Below are 21757 nucleotides of genomic sequence, written 5' to 3' on the forward strand. Positions count from 1 at the left end.
TGACTAAGTTTATTAGTGGTCTGTCATCAGTTCATGGTTTCAATTAATCACAACTTCTGCTTCCCTAGGTAATAAACTCCTAACTTCAGGGACTGAGATAATGAAAACAGATAAACAAGAGTCTCTATTGTCAAAATTATGCTTAAAACCATGTGCAGCTTCGTTATAAAATGTGGGTCTAAGCATTCTCAACTAATCCTCTGTTGTCTTCCAAAGTCCGAAATAAAAGAAGCCCTCCAGAGATTGCTCTAAAGAAATAACTGGGCTGGCTGGACTCCACACATTGCTACAGCCAAGATTCTGGCATTTGGAGTGAGCAAAGCCAAGCAAGCATCAAGCTTTGCAAGGATTCACTCCGAGGGTGCTACATGTTGCATGGGGACAGCATGAGACATGTCCTGGACCATCAGACTGAGACTGGCTACAGTGAGTCTAACATCTGGAACTGCTCATTATTGACTTCCATTTTCCCTATTATAGGCCTGCAGAGTTTTTCAGTGTTAATAACCTAAACAAGGTTCCTGATATAAAACATTGCAAGATGTCTTCTTTGGTCATTCCTGGGAGAGCATTCCCAACAGGGTCAAACAAGGACATGCTATTTTGGAATTCTTGATGCCAGAGATTTACAACTGGGTGGATTCAAAGGATCTATAAACCCTCATAAACGTTACGCCAAAATTTCTTTCCTGGATACATTCATTTTTTTTGTTTTTTTGTCTTTAGATAGTCCATAATATTCACTAGATTTTTAAAGGAGTCTCCAAAGTCCCTCCTCCCACAGAAGTCTTGTCTACATAGTTTTTCTCCAGGCTAATCACAGAACATCACTAGGAGTTTGAACACACCTTGATTCTAAAACTTTTTTTTCCGAAAATTGAAATGAACCTTGTAATCCTTGTTTATATTTAGTAAAATGTTTCCTTCTTACTCCCCAAAAGTGATTATTAAATTGATAGCGTGTCTTTGAATTGATGGCATTTAAGCAATGCTGGAATTAGCCCTCCATCAAATGTGTTAGTAAACAGGCAAACTGCAGGTTTCTGAATAAACAAAAACCCTAAGAAAGAAACTCCCATGTCCCACGAAGACACAGGGTGGGCACCAAAACACCAGAAACACATTTAAGTTGATGTTCTCTCACCACTGGCCACTGGTCAAGTTTCATGCACTTATCCCATGTGTCCTGAGAGGACTATGTACCAGGTTCTAGGCTACTTGTGAGTCACTGATCTAGGCAGGAAGACCTGGCAAATTCCCAGGAGGGGATGTGCAGCGATCCCGATGGGAAGCAGGTAATCTGGACTAACAAGGAAACTGAGTGTTTTTAGAGAGAAAGAAAACAGAGAGCTGGAAAGAAAACAGGACCAAATTAATGCCTCCAGAAGGGCTGGAGTGAGTGAGGAGAGGAATTTGTCAACTCGTACAAAAATATACTTACAACACAGAGGAGAGATAATGCTGGCAATTTTCAATTACAATCACAATGGACTCTACCAGAAACCAGGGGGTAGATATGGGTTCAGCCAAGACTCTGACCACAGGAGCAGAGAAAGAAAGCATAACCTTGTTTGGGCTCTAAAGAGGGTGAATACTCTAAAAAGTGCTCAAAAAAAAAATCCCATTTTATAGGGACAAACATTCTATTTTACAGGAAGAGTGATATTAACATAACTTGACTACTGCCTAACAGTCTTTAGTAACATCGCACAAAGTCTGGACGCCCTTTCCCAGAGATTAGCTTTAGGATTACAACATGTAATATTTGCAGATCCCTTGTAAAACAGACAAAAAACAAAACAGAACAACACAAACCTTTTGCTTAGAGATCACACTTGCCCGCCTTGCACCACGTGTAACCAAATAGGAGAAACATGCCCCTCAGGGGTCCAAGGAAGACAACAGGTATGAGCAGGTACTGTGAGGGACCAGGTCTCCAAAAAGCAATTCTAGTGTTGGTGTGCCCCACCCCAAGAGCACTGTGCCCACCAAAGTTCTGCAGGAAGTCATCTTTTGTAGCAAAATGACACCATTCTGTGGCCCCATCCTAGGTGGACAGCTGAAGCTGACCTTCGGGGCAGAGATAATACGTAGTTGCTCTGTCTCTTGAGGTACAAGGGAGAGTCATTGTCTTCTGGTATGTCTCTCCTTACCTGGTACTCTGTAAATCCTCACCAGAACAATAAAAATAAAGCAACGGTCTTATCCATATAGGACCGGCTGACTTAATTTTGTCAAGTCCTGAAATACTGAACTAGCATGACATAGACAGTGTTGCCCAGGGTCAGGAGTTGAAGAGCCAGCCAATCAGAGGAGGTGGTGAAACAAGCAGGTGCTTGAAACAGATTGTTGAAAGCTCCACACCTATGAGGAGTGAGACTGAAGCTACGAAACATCACATCCATACACGTTTGCTGTAGACATGTGCACACAGAAAGCCTCTGTGGAGTGTCTTGCATGGAGGTGATAAAAACCAAAGAGATGTTCAGCTAAAAAGAACTAACCACTCCAACGGAACTGGAGAAAGGTACCACAGGAGAAGGGAAAAAGGAACTATGTTACATGGGCAGATGTGCCATCTGTTCACTTGCTAACACTGACCACCAAATAGTGGGTGGTACACAGTTTGTACTCAATAAATGTTCACTGGAACTGAATTCCAGAGGCTAAAATTTGTGAAGAGCAGCCATCTACAGGCAACACTAAAACAGGTTTGAGTACATCTGACTCAGATGGCAGAAAAAGACACAAAACAGAAACACACCCACAAGAGAAATCTCCCCAGAGGCCTGTCTCACAACCAACTGTTGACATCAAAGATGACATATGCCACATCTAAAAATGCAGACACCAAGAAAGGAAATTAAGCTGCTTTGGTGAACTGGATGGCGGCCCATGGCCTAACCTTTAAATTTGACCTTATTCAGAAAAGATGTTCTTTGCAGATATAATTAAGAAAGATCGCCTTGGGTTATCTGGTTGTCCCTAAATCCAATTACAAGTGCCCCTACGAGAGACAGAAAAGAAGACGTGGAGAAGAGAAGAAAGGCCACATAAAAACAGAGGCAGACAAAGTGGAATGATGCAGCCACAAGCCAAGGAATGCCCGGAGCCACCAGAGGCCTCAAAGAGGCAAAAAAGGACCCTCCCCTGGAGAATTGGGAGGCAGTGTGTCCCTGGTGGCACCTTGACTTAGGATTTGTGGCCTTCAGAATTGTGAGACAGTAAGTGTGTATTACCATAAGCCACCAAGTCTGTGGTAATTTGTTTGAGCAGCCCTAGGAAACTAACCCATCTGCCATACCAACTCAGGTATTCCTGATGTTGTGTTCACCTCCACCTGCTGATGTTCGATAACTTCGTGAATGAACAGCCAGAGCACTGTGGGGACTCCCTGAGTCAGTACCCTCAGCTACTCCAATTGTTCAGACCTTGAGTGGTTGTTTAGTCAGAAGATTTGGATTCACATCACCTTAAAACTGGTAAGATCTTCAAGACTGACACATCTACCACTTTGACAAGCTCCTGTCATTTTCAGATAGGCAATTAAGCTCTGAAAGCTGGCTAACCTGCCCAAAGTCCACAGTTGGTTGATTAGATGAGATGCCAGCCAAACTCCAATCTGGTCCTCCCTCTGCTACTACAAGTGATGCACACAAGGGCTGGGACCCAATGAGCAATAAATGTGGGGGACAGGGTGCCTCCTGTCTGCTCGTTTTACATTTCTAGCTTCATGTCTTCCAAAGGTAATGATCATTTTGAAAGGAAATCATACTTCCACTTCCCACACATCTACCACTCTAGAAACTACCTCACAGAAAAAGTACCACAGAACTAACTTGGCCTTCATGCAAGACAGCCTCTCCTAGCAGAAACTGTCCTCACAGAGGACCCATCCATGTTCCTTAATCAGAGTTTCTTCTCTCCAGGTAACTCCTATAGCCGTCTCTGTGGTCTTCTCTAATCTAAATAGGTCTCTGTAATAATTTGGCCCAGGATGAGTTCGAGAACAAGTGCAGATTCACAGACTTTCTTACAAACATCAAGTTAACTTCCTTTCCTTTATCAATGACATAGATTGAGCACCAAAGCCAGAAACACAACACTTCAGTAATGACCATGGAACCAAACAAGAAATAACATGTGGGGGGCGGGGAGGGGGGGGAGGCAGATTATCTTAAGGAGTTCTTGTTTGGACCGGGAATAGAAACTTAAAGGAATGGAGCTGTCCAGGAAAAAGAAAAAAGCAATGATGATTCTACTTTACTTGCAAGCAAAATTTTTAAAGCTATCCCAAAAAAGTGTTTAAAAAAAAAAAAATCACACCACTAGTCTCAGTTTAATTGTTAATTGTGGGAGTCAAAACAAGGAAAGCTAAGCAGTAGTCTAAATGGGATAAAATCGCACCAGTATCAATCCAACATGGAAACCCAATGGTGAGGCTGACCACAACCTCCAAATGCCCATGTGTGTCCTCTCTCCCTGTGCCTGTCACTCCTCAGTCCCTCGCTTCACTTCTCTCTCTCTCTCATATATACACTCACTCACTCTTCAAAGCTTGTCCTCTGTGTAACTCATCTGTGAAAGAAATGAGATTGCATATTATCTCTGAGCAAGCTCAAAATGCAGGCAGCCGGCAGGCAAATGCACTTGGCAAAGAACGCTTCCAAGTCCTCTTCAACTCACAAGTGAGCTCAGAAGAAACAGTATGTCATTACTTCACTTCACGACTTATTACTTCATTACTGCACTACTCCCAAATATTTATTCTGATGAAACAACCAGGTGGCAGTATACCACAGTGCCCTTTGACAAACCAAGAAACGCTACAGGCTTTTCTCCTTAGCATATCCATATCCAAACACCTTACACGCCACAGCAGAGGGCTCACAGACATTACCACTACACCCCTCCCCAAGTCCATCCTGGGATCCCAGAGTGAGAAGTCCTTGTTAACCAAAGCACTTGAACTTATTCAAGTTCCAGCTACTTCCCTCCCTCCTTGCCCTCAAACTTGCTCTCTGCGTCTCTAGCTCTTCTGCTTGTACCCATCTCCCTTCGATTGATGACTTCACAGACAAATCAACCACGTGGCAGCTGGAGTTTAGAGCAATTTACTCAACAGTCTTGATCCCACTAAGAATGCTGACTGACACACCAATCCAAGAAATAGCTCACATCCCAGGTAAAATTGATCTTAACCTCCACAGATGAATTCCAGCCATAACCACAGAACAGCAGAAGCGCCATACTCATTATTAGATTTTAGCACTCAAGAGACGATAGTGGCAAAATGAAGGCTTCATGGAACCAGTGACAGGGATCCAGCTCTGGTCCAGCACCTGTTCATAGGAAGGAACATACTAATCACTTGGCCTCTGAACCCTCTGTAACAAAGACTGGACAGGAGGACACCCCAAGTAGCCTCCACAATTCCATCAGCAAAGCTACTTCAACTCTCTCTGAAAATTAAACTACAAACCTCAGTAGGACATTACTATGCTTGCTTAATGTATTGTTACCATATTGACACAGAGATAGCAAAACTGGCCTGAAAATTTCAGAATCACATTTTCCTCCAAGTTTTAGCCCTATGTTATTTTTTTAAGTATTCATATTTTTGCTTTCTTCCTTTATATCCTCTTCTAATCTGTGCTCCAAAAAATAATGAAATAGAGCATACTGGGGGTTTTCTGAATCATTATGGTTCCACTGACTATAACTAGCCCAAAAAACAGTTAGCATAGAGTCAGAATAAATCTTGCAACTCCCTAGACAATGATGTAATATATATCCAGGCATATATAAATCTAAACTCTCTACAACTGTCAATTGGACAGCTAATCATTATAGAACTGCTCTCTAAGAATGTGGTATCCCGTGGAGTCTCATGAAGATTATTACTATCTCCATTTTACACATGGGTAAACTGAGGCTCAGTGAAGTTAAATTAACTGCTCAAAGTTCCACATCAGAGTCAGGATTCAAATTCAGGCTGGGGGACTCCAAAGCCCATGCCTTTACCCTTTCACTACAACTGGAGTGTACACACACACACATACACACACACACACACACACACACACACACAGTGAAACCCATTTGAAAAATGTAATGAATGCCTACTGCCAATTCCTTTGTTGTACCTCATCATCGCAGAAATCTGTGTCTGTGTGTGTATGCATGTATACACACATACTTTTTCTTAACGTATTCTTTTTTTAGAATTCTAAATAATGGCCTAAATTAAAGGAATCATTTCAGGAAATGGAAGACCAATTAAGACCAGCTCTGACCTATCAACTCTTGAGTTTCTTCAGCATGGCCACATGATGCTGGTGGCCACAGTTTCTTTCACAGCATGGTGACCTAACCCACAGGAAATACAGCTCTGAACACCTTTATGTATTTATCATAAATTCAAGGAAAACCAGCAGACAACAAGTTAAAATGTAAGTGAGCACATGTAATATACACACCTAAGTACATGTATATACATTATTATATGTTATATGTATATTATTATATACACATACATCCTAACTTTATTGTTGGTACTACAGACAGTATAGAACAGTTGAAAGATTACTAACTTCTATCAATTCCAAATCCTTGGTCTGCAAAAACCCTACTAATCTGAGACATTCTCTGTTGTGGCACACTGGTTTCTGCCATAATAACAACTATTAAGAAACAGAGAGGAATCCTGAGCAGCATAGATATAAGTGTGGGAAGTTCAAAAGCCTGTTGCTCCAAAATGACACACCCCTGGGTACTCTTTTTTTCCATTTATCCATACAAAAAGGTATTTACTAAATATGGAGTCTCAACCAATATGCCAAGTGATACTGGCCTAGGGCTATTCTAGATCCTGGGGATGTAGGGAAGAACAACAAATTCAAGATCCTTGTCCTCAGAGATTTCTATTCAGAATAGCCCAATAATGATCAGAACCCAAGATACCCAGCAGAAAAATCTGACTGTCCATTACCTAGCAGAACCCCCCTCAATACATTGCCTCCAAGTTAATTCAACAAGTAATGAGTGCTTGTTGTGTTTCACAGCACTCTGCCAGGCATCAAGGCAGACAGGACAATATCAAGACCTGCTCTAAGTCAACATCACCCTGGGATGACAACACACAGAGGTATGAACTAGGGGAAAGTGCCAAAGCAAGGTATTATTATCCATCCAGAAGTCTGGCCTAGCCAACACTAACAAGATAAATACAGCATTCATTTCTGTAAAGTAGTTCCAACAGAGACAGTAAAAGATGTTCCAATTTATTTCAACACTAGGTACCTCTTCCCCTAAAAGTAAAACAAAAACAAAAAATCCATATCCATTAGTCTGGATGAAATAAAGCTCTTTTTAGATGTAGGGAATCAACAAAACTAATTACCAATGATTAATGATAAGAGGGCATATATTGGGGTACCTGAGTTGGGGCTCAGTCAGTTGGGCATCCAACTCTTGATCTTGACTCAGGTCACAAACTCAAGGTTCGTGACATCGAGCTCCACACTGGGCTCTGCGCTGACAGCACAGAGCCTGTTTGCAATTCTCTCCCTCTCTCTCTGTCCCTCCCCTACTTGCAAGCAGTCTCTCTCAAAATAAACAAACTTAAAATTTAAAGAAGAGGGCCCATAGTTCTAAGCTGAGGAATCTTAACTCATTTTCTGGTTCCCTTCACCCTCTACTGTTTTTTGCTGAAAGAAGGAAGGAAGGAAGGAAGGAAGGAAGGAAGGAAGGAAGGAAGGAAGGAAGGAAGGAAGGAAGGAAGGAAGAAAGAGAGAAAGAAAGAGAGAAAGAGAGAAAGAAAGAGAGAAAGAAAGAAAGAGAAAGAGAGAGAAAGAAAGAAAAACAAAGAAAGAAAGACAAAGAAAGAAAGAGAACAAAAGAAAGAAAGAAAGAAAGAAAGAAAGAAAGAAAGAAAGAAAGAAAGAAAGAAAGAAAGAAAGAAAAAAGGGAAAGGAAAGGAAAAAAAAAAGTGAAGATTGGGGAGAGGGCTTGCTTTTCTGGGCAATGGGTCAAGACCTCACAGCATGAAAGAGCAATGGCATCTGGGTGGGGAGCCAGCCAGGGCCATGCTACTTCTGCTTAGCATTTGGCTGTAACCACTAGACCACACGTCTGCACTATTTTTCTGATGACCAGAAAGGGAGATTTTTAAAACCATACTCGAAAATGGCTTTGCTTTTAGGATGTGTTTATACTTGCTCTGGTGTTTTCTTGTAGGGTCACGGGGCAGGAGTTTTGGAAACACACCTAACAAGAACACAGCTCACACTGACATCCTGAGTCCTCCTGACTTGACCACACTGGAGCCCGATTCAGCAAACCCAAAGGTATTTTTTTTTTAAATGCTTATCTTGTCCCACACCTCACCACAAAGCAAGCAACCTAATTCACAGACTTCCTAATATTCAAAATGCCTCCAGATCCTTCTGTCAATATTTTTTTAAATGCCATCCTTGATTTGATCACTAACAAATATGACCACTTTCAGGCTTTTATGATGTAAGAGAAAGCTGCAAAAATGGACCTAAGAGCCAGTTCAATCATTCTTCAAATTGAACAAAGTCACTCTAAAAAGATCTTTCTCTTATTGACTGCCTTTCCCGTGGGAGGGAAGCAAACTGAAGCTAATCCAACCATAATCTCCACTCCCAAGAATCACGGCCTTAGCATCTGAGAGAAGGCCAACAGTAATTGCCGCTGCTTGCTCAAGGTGGGAGGTCACACTATGGAATGTCTATTAAGATATCACAGCCTCAAATGTCTATAAGCCAACAACTGCATCACAGATAATAAACACAGATTGCAGGAGGAAGAATATATGATGAACTGAGTAGTAAGGACAAAAGACAGAAAGTTCAAAAGAAACAGACATATTTTAAGAAAACCTACAAACAGGAGGCTGAATGCCTATCAGAGTGCCTTCAGAAGCAGATAGAAACATGAAGTGGCTTGACTGTGGAAAAGTATGAATTATTACCTAGATGGAGGGACAAAATTGGTAACAGCCCCAAATGCACCCCAAGATGGGAACAGAGACAGGACGCTGTGCTGATGGGCTATTTCAACTATCATGACATCTGCTGATAGTAAGGTGCCTTTAAAAAGTCAAACTGCTGAAGTGATGCAGGGAATGAAACTAAGGAGATGTGACAACTAAATGCACTGTGTGATCGGGATGAAATCCCAGATAGATAGATAACTATAAATACATATTGGTTTATTAATTTATTAATTACCAGAACACCCGGTGAAATAGGAGACCTGTAAAATAGATTATATCAAAATATTGTATCAAAGTTAATTTCCTGGTTTGTCCAGTAAACTATGGTTATGTAAGATGTTAATATTTGGAGTATCTGGATAGAGGGTATTGTGGAACTCTTTGTACTATTTTTGTGACATTTTTGTAAGTCTGAAGTGATTTTAAAATGAAAAGTTAAAAAAATGAATTAATACATACACACACACGCCTCTGATAAAATCTTGACTTGCAAAAATGTTATCTTCCAGATGGGAGAAACAAAACAGGTAACTCTTACTTTGGCCTTAATCCTGACTCAAATGACCAACTAAGCAGTGACAGAAACCTTGAGATTTACAGACTTCCCTATGCCAGCCTCTTCAGAGACAGGGCAGTAGTTAATCTCGGCCACAAAAATATAAATACATATTTCCAAAAAAAATAAAATTGTGTATAATTAACCACACTGGGGGGCACCTGCGTGGCTCAGTCAGTTGAGCATCACACTCCCAATTTTGGCTCAGGTCGTGACCTGGGGTCATAGGATTGAGCTGCACAATGGGCTCTTCATGGAGCGGGGAGCCTGCTTAAGATTGTCTGTTTCTTTCTCTCTCCCTATCGCACAACAAAACAAGTGTACCAGTACAGAGTATCTTCTGGTTTTCACTCAGTTCATGGGGCCTGATGAACTGGGAGGACAGCAGCTCAGGTGAGACATAAGGAGCAAGCACTCTTTGGTGTTCAATCTCCTAAACTCAGCAGCAGATGTGGCTTACTAGAAAGTAAGAGATGCCATAAAGGATGCAGTGAAAAAGTCATTTACAAAAAAAAAAAACTCGAAAAAAAAAGTCAGGTTTCTACATTGGGCTTTAGAAAGCAGAAGTGAAAAAATGATGGGGATAATCCCAAGGCCAGATATTTGAAAAAGGAAAAAAAAATACTATATATAGCATGAATCACATGCCATACACTGTTCTATGTACCTCATTTACCTTGCTGCATAAAAAGGTGAAATATGAATGCCTGGGGAACATAAAAAAAGATTTTCAATAATCTCATTAGTAATTTAAAAAATGCAAATGAAAACAACATACAATTTTCCACCATCAGATTCAGACACATGTATACAAACACGCACACATACGATATGCCTTATTAGCAAAGGTTTGGACAAAATGGGCACCTTCATAACTGACTGGAAGCCATATAGTTTGGTATTTTTTTGTGGAGAGAGTAATTTGTTAATTTCTATTAAAATATTAAATGTGCATACCATTCAACATCCCACTCGGTATGTATCCTGGAAAAATGCTCAAATAGGTCAACAGTGAAATATGTACAAAGACTTTCATTCTATCATTGTGCACATTACAATGATGTGATGAAAAGCTGAGAACAACTAAATGTCAAAGACTGAAGGCTTAATAATCTACAGAAAGCTATAGTATTTCGAAAGTTCTACAAAACAGAAGAATTTATTCCTAGATGGACATATATAGGAATATACACAGAAAGATCTGGAGGGATACACACTACACATTTAATTAGAGACAGGGACTATGCCTTCCACTACTAGTAGGGATGAAGATCCACAATCAAGTATGAGGATACAAGAGTAACTAATGCCCATGACAAACAGAGAGCACCATCTGAAAGAATAAACCTGACTTAAAGGAACCCCTCCATTACGATTTTTGTTTAAAACAATATTAACACATGTTGACTCTGAAAAATTCAAACAATTCAAAAGTCCCCTTCATAATCAATCCTACTCTCCAAAGGTTAAACTAAACTAATAAAGTAAAAAAGGATAACAGAAGATTAAAGGAGGGCATGTAATCAAAATTAAGAGGGGCACCTGGGTGGCTCAGTCGACTAAGGGTCCAACTTCAGCTTAGGTCATGATCTCAGTTTGTTTTGAGCCCCGCATTGGGGTCTCTGCTGTCGGCAAAGAGAAACCGCTTCAGATCCTCTGTCCCCCTCTCTCTTCCATCCCCTCTGTCTCTCAAACATAAATAAACATAAAAAAATTGTTTAAAAAAATTAAGATAAGCTGAGCTCAAGCCTAGAAAGGTAGGAGTATGGAGGTGAGGTCAACAGGCTAAGATCTGAGGCTTGTAGAAAATGCTGAAGGCAATTGAAAGGGAGTCCAAGTTTATATTTAGATTAAAAAAAAAGTGGACAAACTGAGAATATTAAAGAGAAGATATGTGAAGATCCCTAAACGTAGGTGGGGAATTGCCAGGAAACAGCCTCGATTAAGAGTAAGTCACAGGGGGCGCCTGGGTGGCTCAGTCAATTGAGCATCCGACTTCAGCTCAGGTCATGATCTCACTGTTCATGAATTCGAGCTCCACGTCGAGTTCTGTGTGACAGTTCAGAGCCTGGAGCCTGCTTCGGATTCTGTGTCTCCCTCTCTCTCTGTCCCTCCCTGGCTCAAGTTCTGTCACTCTCTCTCAAAAATAAACATTAAAAAAAGATTAAAAAAAAAAAAATAAGTCACATAAGGGGCATCCTACAGATCATGATGTCCTGCTTTTTGAGTTCCAGCTTCCTGTCAGGCTCTGTGTTGACAGCTCAGAGCCTGGAGCCTGCTTCAGATTCTGTGTCTTCCTCTCTCTGTGCCCCTCCTGTGCTCACGCTCTGTCTCTCCCTCTCTCTCAAAGATAGATAAATGTTAAAAAAAAAAAAAAAAGTAACTCACACAAAACCAACAACACTTTAATTTTCCTTAGGTTCATTCATCTGATTGACAGGTACATACTTAACATCTACTCTGAGCCAGATCCTATGCACAGACATAAAAACAAACAAACAAACAAACAAACAAACCCTGACAATGCTCCTGCCCTCTTGAAGATGATAATCTAGCAAAAGGACAGATAGGAATCAAATAACCAAACTGATCAATTTACTATCGCAAGGTGAGACAAGGGCTTAGAAGTCAGGAAACAACTATCTCCAAACAACTATGCAAAGAAATGGAGTCCATCAACATAACACAGGGGTCCACGAACTTGCATGGTGGAGGAAAAAAGTAAATCTTTGTTTACATTAGCCTTTAACTGAAATTTAGCACTTCCTTCTATATGAACACTGGCAACAAACCACAGTAGTTATGACTTTGCCACCAATAAAAATCACAGCTATTTCCATATAACACTACTGCTATTGCAGACAATCTGAATGATCCTTTATACAATTTATCAAACCTGCCCTTCCTTTTATTATTTAATGTGGTAATAAGGAAGTATATATTTAATATTACAAGTGGTTTTCATACTTTGGTAACTATTTCTATGTCATTTTTCCCTTCTTAAACCCCCTATTTTATTGTATATATTATTCTGAGAAACGGTCTAAAGGCTTTACCTGATTGTCAAACGAATGCAAGGCACAAGAAAGATTAACTATCATGCAGCTAAATTCCAGTAAAGTAGATAGGTATATATCAAAATGGACTATAAAATCAAGGAATTCAATTACTCTATACACATGACCTCAAGTAATGAAAGCAACCAAATCCTCCCCCAAAAATAAAATAAAATAAAATAAAATAAAATAAAATAAAATAAAATGTATCCTCAAACCTTTAATTTTGAGTCTAGTTGTTCAACAAGTATTTGCCAAGTGCTTACTTTGTGACAGCCACTGTGTGAAGCAAGGGGGAAACAGCAGCAAACCAATTCTATTAACGTGGCCTGTCCTGATCTTGGATCCTCAGTGTCCATCAAATTAACTGGTGGACAATCTATAAATGTTTGCTAAATGCTGACAGAAGAATGTCTAAGAAGAGAATAAGTGCCACCAGCATGTTATTCCATTTCTTGGGCAAGTTTCATCAACTCTCCAGCATTAAATAATTTCACTTTTCTCTTTCCTCCCGCCTTGTATCTCCTGTTGCTCAATTCAACAGTCTTTTTTTTTTTTAAGAGAAATTGTTCTTCTGAAGAACATCTAACCAAAGGGAACAAGGACCAAGTGAATAGTAATAAATTCCTTTTAAGACTTGCACATATTGGTATGCTATAGCATGCACCACTATGAATTCTACCTATATAAAAACACTCACAGGCCTCAAAGATGAAGCTTGCAACCAGATTCTTGATCCAGTAAGAGAAAAAGAAACACAAGTAAAATAATAGAGGTCTAAACCAATTTCCCAGCAGCTTGGGGACAAGTGGAAGAAACGGACAGCAAAGCAAAGACCTCCCCCTCAGCCTCTTCACCTCACACTGTTACTAAGAAAGGTCTCACAAAATGGGCAGAACTATCTTCCAAACCAGCGTACCACTCAAAGTTGTGAGAACTGCATCATTACACAAGAGCTTAGCAATTTCACCCCACACCTTCTTAACCCTTCAGACTCCTTTGGCCACTTATTTTACCATGGAAAGGAAAAATCTAAGCACTTCCAGTGAAATTGCGAGGTGAGCTTAGCATACAGCTGTGCTGATGAACTGCCAGCCCTGGGATGCATTACAGCAAAGGAGGCTACAGATTACTTTATAATCCTCTACTTGCAGACTTCAAGTTCAGCCTGACTGCTCCATGAAATCATTTTTTCCATCCTAGTGAAAGCAGTCCCTGCCTGCCCTCTGGTGAGCCCAGGCAAGGTGGCTTTAAATAAACTCTGTGTTCAAATGACCCAAGTAATTTAGAAATGGAAGCTAGAAAGAGAATGAAGTTATCCTATTATCTGTTCTCCTCTCCAAAAGGACAATAGTAAGAACTTCTAATGAGCATGTGCTGTGTTCAGGACTTGTGCTAATCATTTTACATATATATTGATCCTTACAAAACAACTTTATATGAAGGTATCATTATTATCCCCACTTTGCTAGCCAAGAAACAGGTCCGCAGGAACTAGGTCATTTTACAAGGTTAGAGACCTATTAGTGATGAGTGGGGATTTAAACTCAGGCTGGCTGAGCCTATATTCTTAACCACGGTAACATTCTGCTTCTGGTCCTGGAATCTTACCATTAATTAACCTTGCTTTTTCCTTCAAATACTCTCAACAGCTATTTCAGATATTAGGTGCAGAGTGTTAAGATACAGGGCAAACTAATGATTTATTCTAGGAGTGCTTGAAGAACTTGGGGGCTAGAGTCTGGGCACAGTAGAAAAAGGTGAGAGAAGGGCACACACTGTTCAGGTTCCACAGGACTAAAATAGAAGATTTCTTTAAAATGAAGTGAGAAGGAAGCCACACTATCTTGTCCTCTCACTAGAGGAGTGGTTTTTCCTTAGTCTCTTCCTCTTTTCCCTTCAACCACTGCAGGAACCACACAAAATAGCTCCACTTAGAAGGGAGGGTAGGTACTATTCAACTACAGCTTCCCAATAATTCAGCAGTGTGTGTTGCAGTAAAAAAAAAAATAGCACAGGGCTGGAAGCTACGAGACTTGGATTGTCTACCCAAGATCAACCACTAACTGACCGTTTTCAGGCAGTGTTCCCTCTGAGTTAAGTACAGGTATGATACCAGCCTAGGTATGGGCCTCTTTCTGCTCCACAGCTAGGAGTTTGGGCCACATGAAAAAAGCTGGTATCTAGCCATTTCTGACCTACAGAGGTGTCAACTTCATACTGTCAACTAATACATAGATTCATACACAATCTTTCATGCTACACCACCTGTTTCTTATCTTCCTAATCTAATTCTACATAATTCCAGCATCTGCCAACCTTCTAACCTCCTGGCTGTCAAAAGAGATTCAAGTAGTGGTTCAAAGCAGAGAAATATCTAATTTCACTCAAGAATCCTTCGGATGTGAAAGGGGACTAATACTTCTAAAATAAGGAGGTAACAGAAACACTTCCAGACAGACACCACTAATCACAGCTACCCTACTAGTTCCAATGGCTTGCTGGGTCAACACTGGGTCATAGTGTAGAGAGAATAATAAATACCTCAGAATATATGTGTGTGTGTGTGTGTGTGTGTGTGTGTGTGTGTGTGTGTGTGTGTGTTGGCAGTGATGGTGGGCTGGTAGTAATTAATCAGCTTGGTTTCGACCAATATGCTTATGAATGTTATGTAAAGAGAAAAGGAGAGGTCACTTCAGTTATAAGAACTCAGAAAAAGGAAATCTAGTGTCTCTCAAATTTTTCTTGGCTGCAGTATTTATGCAGCTTGAATCAAGGTTTCATGACCTAATAGGGAAAGTCTGTTCGAAAGCCTGAAACTGTGGCCACAAAAGATTAAAACAAAAGCTTATGTGGCTACAATGGTGAATCTATAGCTTATCATCAACCCAGATTTAAAACAAAGTCAAGAAAATCCAGCAGATTCATTTCAAAACTTTATCTTACTAACTAGCTTGTTGAGTTTTTAAAAATTTATATACTCACATCTGTACACCTTTTTTTTTTTCTTGCCCTACTGCTCTGGCTATGATTTCTAGTACTACGTTGAACAAAACTGTCAAGAGTGAACATCTTTGTCTTGTTCCCATTTTTAGGGAGAAAGCATTCAGTCTTTCACAATTAAGTATGGTATTAGTAGTAAACTTGTCATTTTCACTCTTGGCCAAGTATCAAAGAGCAAGCTCTTTGAATAGAAATCTCAATGGAATACAGGTAGCAGAGTGGGGACAAACCGTGCCACTTTTGCCTACCTCCTTTCTCCCTCTTTCCTCATATAACAATGCTTTGATGTTTCCCTCAGGAGAAGTCAACATTCCCCCACCAGTGCAGTTCTAGGGCAGTGAGCAGCTGAGTCAGGTCATGGCAATTCATCTATCCTACCCTCTGTTCCAGATATTTAGTCCAATAAAATTCAAAGATGGAACTTCTTTGAAATTATTACATAAGGCTCTCTTTCTACTAAACTTATAGATTAGGGGTCAACAAAGTATGACCCATGACTGAAAGGTGTCCATCTGTTTGTTTTTTGGTAAATAAAGTTTTATTGCAATGTGGCCACACCTGCTCATTCACCTATTGTCTATAGCTGCTTTTGAGTAACAACAGCAAAGAAGAGTAGCTACAACAGTGACCATAGGGCTCCCAAAGCCTAAATTCTAATCTGCCCCATTAACAGAGCCAGTTTCCTGCTGTTATTGATAGTATCTGGATAGTATCTGGATACTATCTGGAAAGAACCTACTAGAAATGGCATTAACATAAAAGAAGAAAATAACTCCAAATATTAGGGAAGTTCCTGGATATGGATGGGCCAGAACTATTGTACCCCAACATTTTTCAGTTCCATAGCCAATAAATCCAGCTTTTTTTTCTCAAGCAAGTATAAATGGGGCTTCCTTCATTTGAATTCAAATTTGCAACACAGATTAAAAACTATAATGCTCACTGCAAAATCACAATTCTAATTTCTTCCTCCGTTATACAGCTATGAATACCATAAAGATACCCAGAATTTCTTCTGGATGAGAAAGTCACTGAGCACTACAAACTGTAATTTCTGTAACCAAAACAGTGTACAAGCAACCAATTCAGGGTTCATTTTGGCTGTTTTTCCAACCAACCAACCTGAAGTGTTATTAAACAATAAAAGAACAAAAAATATGTAAGCCAAAGTTACCCCTACCACACACACACACACACAAAGAACACTGACAATCATCACAATCAATCATTCACAGACCAACCAAGCTATAAGTACAAAAACAAAAGTTAAGTGCTGCCATTATAATCTCCCTGAAATAAAGCAAACATTCCAAAACCAAGTAGAGAAAGAGGTTTCTGCTTCCTTTAACAAAGCCTAAACTTCTAAGGGGACACAGTTAACTAATTAGGGAGGATGTGATTAAAATTGGAGCTGCTAATGGGCGCCTGGGTGGCTCAGTCGGTTAAGCGTCCGACTTTGGCTCAGGTCATGAACTCGCAGTTTGTGGGTTCGAGCCCCGCGTGGGGATATATGCTGACAGCTCAGAGCCTGGAGCCTGCTTCAGATTCTGTGTCTCCAGCTCCGTGCCTCTCCTGCTCAGCCTCTGTCTCTGTCTCTCAATAATAAATAAAAATGCCTAAGAAAAAAATTGGAGCTAATTGTCTACTGGGTATATAGCTCCAGGAATATTCCCTAGAGGCTCTCAGCAATGGGAGACAAAATTAAGCCTAATATTCCTGCCACTTATGCAATTATCATTTGTCTGTCTCTCTCTCTTCAGCAAACTTAAAAGTACCTAGAGGTATGGTCCTTAATGCAAGCTCTATGTTCCCGTGTGGAAATAATTTTATATTATGTTTAGAAACAGAATTATTTTGTGTTTCAACTTGTTTTAATGTGTACATTCTGGAGCAAGGAGATGTTTCTTTCAACAGCTTGCTTTCCATCTGCAGAAGCCAGATGTTAACCTATGGGAAAACTCAAGTATTTAGTAAGACCAATTCCATACAGAGAACAAGTATCAAGTGGTGGGGAGAGGGAGGAAGAGGAGGCTTCAAAGGGAGTTGGTTAGGCAGTGTAATTGCGAACTGCAGCTTTCGAGGAGGGGCGGGGAGACAGATACCAAGAATAGTATGCCCTGACAAGATGTTTTCTTCCTGGGTCTATCTTCCCCTAGAATTGCAGAATCATTCAAGGGAGTCAGAGACAGGACTGTAAAAATGAAATGAGTGAGAATTCTTAGAAGGCAATTTCACATTTCATCTCTATTAATGATAAAAACCAAACTTATCTAGGGTCACACACAGGTTCATATTCTAGCTCTCCACTGTGGTGGAAACTGTCAACCACCCCACAGTCTTCTTTCTCTTCTTCTGCCTGCAAGTGATAAAATACCCCGGGGACTGCCTAGGGCCCTGGCTGCCTATGTTCAAACTCGATTTCCCATCCTCCTCTGTAGACAGATGTGGCCAATGTAAGTATGTTAGGGCCAACGAAAGTGATGTGTACGCCTTCTGGGTCCTGAATGCTTTCACCTCCATTACCTGGATGAAGAATAGTAATGACTAGAGCACGGGTTGCGTATGGCAGAATGACGCTGCAAAGCATCGACGACTCATTTCTGGGCTTGGAGAAAGAAATAAGCTTCTATGTTACTTAAGCTACTATACCGTGGAGTCTCCTTGTTATGGCAGCCCAGCCCACATCCTACTATTACAGCCACTTACTGTCTGAGCTACTGAGTCAAGTTATTTAACCTAAGTCCCAGTTTCCTCATCTGTAAAATGCTAGTATTGTGTGATGTGCTAATAAGATCCTATTTACTTAGTAAGGTACTAAGAAGAATAAATGGGTTGAAATGTGACATGCCAAATCTGTGACTTACACACACACACAAGGGCTCAATTAAGGGGAGCGACAGGAGCAAAGATAAATGACACCTTGCCAAGTGGCTTTCAAAGACCTCTGACAACAAGCAGCGACTGTGCCCACAAAACCCTCAAGGTAGAGAATGTGTGTCTGCTATATATAACACAAGTGCCTTCTCTTCTGGCCTCTGTGGTCTCAGCAGGAGAAACAAGATGACAAACGGGACGTCATCTGGAAAGCATCATAATACAACACACATGTCGTGCTGCCGCTGTGGCGATGAGGAAAGATACTGCATGACCAGAAGGCAATGAGGAAAGATACTGAATGATCTGTATACACTTTTATGATCATTTATCCCATTCAAATAGGTTCGAGATAATGTTTGCATCCTAGTATATGGAGGTATCAATACTCAGCAAGCCAGACTCTGCCTCTTCTAAGAGACCTAGGGACAATACAACTTCCCTGGCAGAGGGGAGTATCACACAGACTGAAAGGCCTCAGAGTCCAAAGCTCAGGGACTGCAGCCACAGCATCACTATCACTACCAACATCAACATCTACCAAAGTCAGTCCAAAGTTAAAGACTCCCTCTGGTACACTGGTCTTGAGAAACCAAGGCTTAAGATCAATGACAAAAATTCCTGCACTCGGAAGCAGCAAACAACTTAGGGCCTTTATTTCTGTTCCACTTCCCTCAATTGTTACTTACAGGTTCCCGGCCATCCATGGCCTCCATCCAGAGCCTCCGGTCCTCTTCCGACAACGCCTGCATGGTGATGACTCCTGGCCTGTGGAGAAAGGAGGACACAGATATGAACCCAAGGCCACAGGCAGACAGATCTTAATGAAGGTGAAATCTTCAAGAAATATCTGCACAGCATAGTGAGGGGTTGGTGAGATTAACAACACAAAGACAGACACACATGTGGCTCTTCAGAGCCACCTTCCAGTCTCAGAAAGCAAAGCCATCCTCTAAATGCCCCTCAGTGAACCCATTTCCCTCAGGGAGCAAGGAAAAAAACACAGTAGACAAGACCCTAGAGTTACTCAACACAAGTGATTAAAGTGATTACTTTAGGGGCACCCGGGTGGCTCAGTCGGTTAAGCATCCAACTTCGGCTCAGGTCATGATCTGGTGGTTCATGACTTCAAGCCCCATGTTGGGCTCTATGCTGACAGCTGAGAACCTGGAGCCTGCTTTGGATTCTGTGTCTCCCTCTCTCTCTGCCCCTCCTCCACCCCCCATCCGCCAGGTGTGAAGTTCTTCACATGCATTACCTCTTTTCACTGCTCACTGAAATCTGTCTGCTCTTTCAAAGTGAGCACAAACCCTCCAGAAAGCTTGTACATAATACCAAATGTTGTTTGTTGAGTCCCCTTTAAAGACAGCACCCCACAACAAGAGACTTGCACCATGGAAACATCCTTGGGAGAAGGGGCTAAAAGCCCTCTGAGCTCATTAAAGCATGAGTTCTTAGGTTTCACAGATGGGTCCCAGAGTGTCTATGAACCTTGCTTCCATCTTCGCATGTACATATGTATATTCTTCTCTATTAACAGTTTAATCTATCCCATTATCAAAAAAGACTGCAACCCTCAAAAAGTTAAGAACTGCTGATTTAAATCCCCATTTTAAAGCTTGAGAAAGCCCAAAAGGCAGTCAGAGGTCGAATGAGCAAGGATTCCATCCCATTACCGCATGAGTCTGTGGTACTGTTCATGATCACAGAACACTATGGTATTGACACACATATGGGCCTGGCCGTATCCTCAACAGCATGAGTCTATTCATTCTGACCCATTATATCACTGCTTTATTTCCAAAGTTCCAATGAATATGCTAGGTCTATTTATGTTGAACATATTTCAAATATCACATTTGCCTCTTTTCATTCATCATCCCTCAACATCCCCTAAGGAAAAAATGTTCCAAAGATGTGAGCATGTAAGTACATGGGGATTGCAAATTCGAGGGGTGGGGTGTGAATGTGTGTGCACGTTTTGTGTGTGGAGGGGTAGGTAGACGAAAGTGGTGGTAGGTGAGTAAGTGGGTGCATGAGTGGATTCGTTGAGCATGAGAACACTAATTCCCTTCCTGTGAAGGCCATTCTGGGCATTGCCACCCTAACACAAAGGGGACTTCGAAAATATAGTAAGGTCTTTCTCCACCAGCCCCTGCAGGGGCCCTACCTCCTCTTCTCAGAAATTCTCATTCTCAGACCCAAGTGCCCATCTCCCACCATCAGCCTATGCAGTGTGCCACACCCATGAGCATCTATCTGGGTCTTACTGGAAGCCCACCGCTCCACAGAGCTGATCCTTGGCTTGTGGGCAGATTGATTCTACTCTTCCACCTCGAGCAAAAGGCTTCAATAGCTTATAGATAAAAATAATACAAAGCTGCAGTGCATTGCAGAGCTCTCAAGCCCCTAGATCTGGAACTTTGAGTGTTGCTCCAAGTGTTGTGCCTAGACCACCAGCTTCAGAATCAGGTGTTCCCTTAAAATGGAGATTCCCAACACAAAACCACCTTCCTGAAACTGAATTTCTGGGCTGGGGCTGGGAACATGGATTTTAACCAACTTCCCAGGTGATCCTACTGCACAGTGAGGTCTGAAGCCCACTACCCTGGGCTGCCCACAGGTCCCCCCGCTTTCCTTCCTGTCCCCCCACACCAAAAGAACAAAGACGGGGGCGCCTGGGTGGCGCAGTCGGTTAAGTGTCCGACTTCAGCCAGGTCACGATCTCGCGGTCCGTGAGTTCGAGCCCCGCGTCAGGCTCTGGGCTGATGGCTCGGAGCCTGGAGCCTGTTTCTGATTCTGTGTCTCCCTCTCTCTCTGCCCCTTCCCCGTTCATGCTCTCTCTCTGTCCCAAAAATAAATAAACGTTGGAAAAAAAAATTTTTTAAAAGAACAAAGACACCCTCTGGTATATGCTAGGGTCAAGCAGCCAATGTGTCTCTGGTTCATTTCCTGCTAGGTGCTCACCAGCAAATAGTGAGACCATGGCAGTGGCCTAGCATACCAAGATTTCAGGGGCCTTGCAGATGTCACATCAACTTCATGGCACACAGTGTGAGATACCCACCCAGAGCCACAAAGAGGAAGTTCAGACAAACTCAGAGGCCACTTCGCCCTAGTAACCAGGAAAGTCAACAGGATTTGTTTTCACTTCAAGAAGAAATATCAAAATGTGAGTTCTTTTCCACATGTGGTTTTGTTCCCCTTTGTGGGGGGGGGGGTGGGCAGTACAGAACTGAATAAAGT

At 41.4% G+C, this 21757-nt stretch overlaps 1 protein-coding gene across 4 annotated transcripts in view; it reads right to left on the reverse strand.

Annotated features, from left to right (window-relative positions):
• The window catches only part of ARHGAP26 (Rho GTPase activating protein 26), a 427067-nt gene that overhangs the window by 243640 nt on the left and 161670 nt on the right, over positions 1–21757 (reverse strand). For all 4 annotated transcript variants that reach the window (XM_040453965.1, XM_040453947.1, XM_040453975.1 and 1 more), the window contains exon 11: positions 19201–19279. In XM_040453965.1, the coding sequence (XP_040309899.1) occupies positions 19201–19279 (79 nt within the window). The remainder of the gene's footprint in view (positions 1–19200; positions 19280–21757) is intronic.

Source organism: Herpailurus yagouaroundi, unplaced genomic scaffold (genome assembly GCF_014898765.1).
Source record: "Herpailurus yagouaroundi ecotype Mexico unplaced genomic scaffold, PumYag 29, whole genome shotgun sequence".
NCBI lineage: Eukaryota > Metazoa > Chordata > Mammalia > Carnivora > Felidae > Herpailurus > Herpailurus yagouaroundi.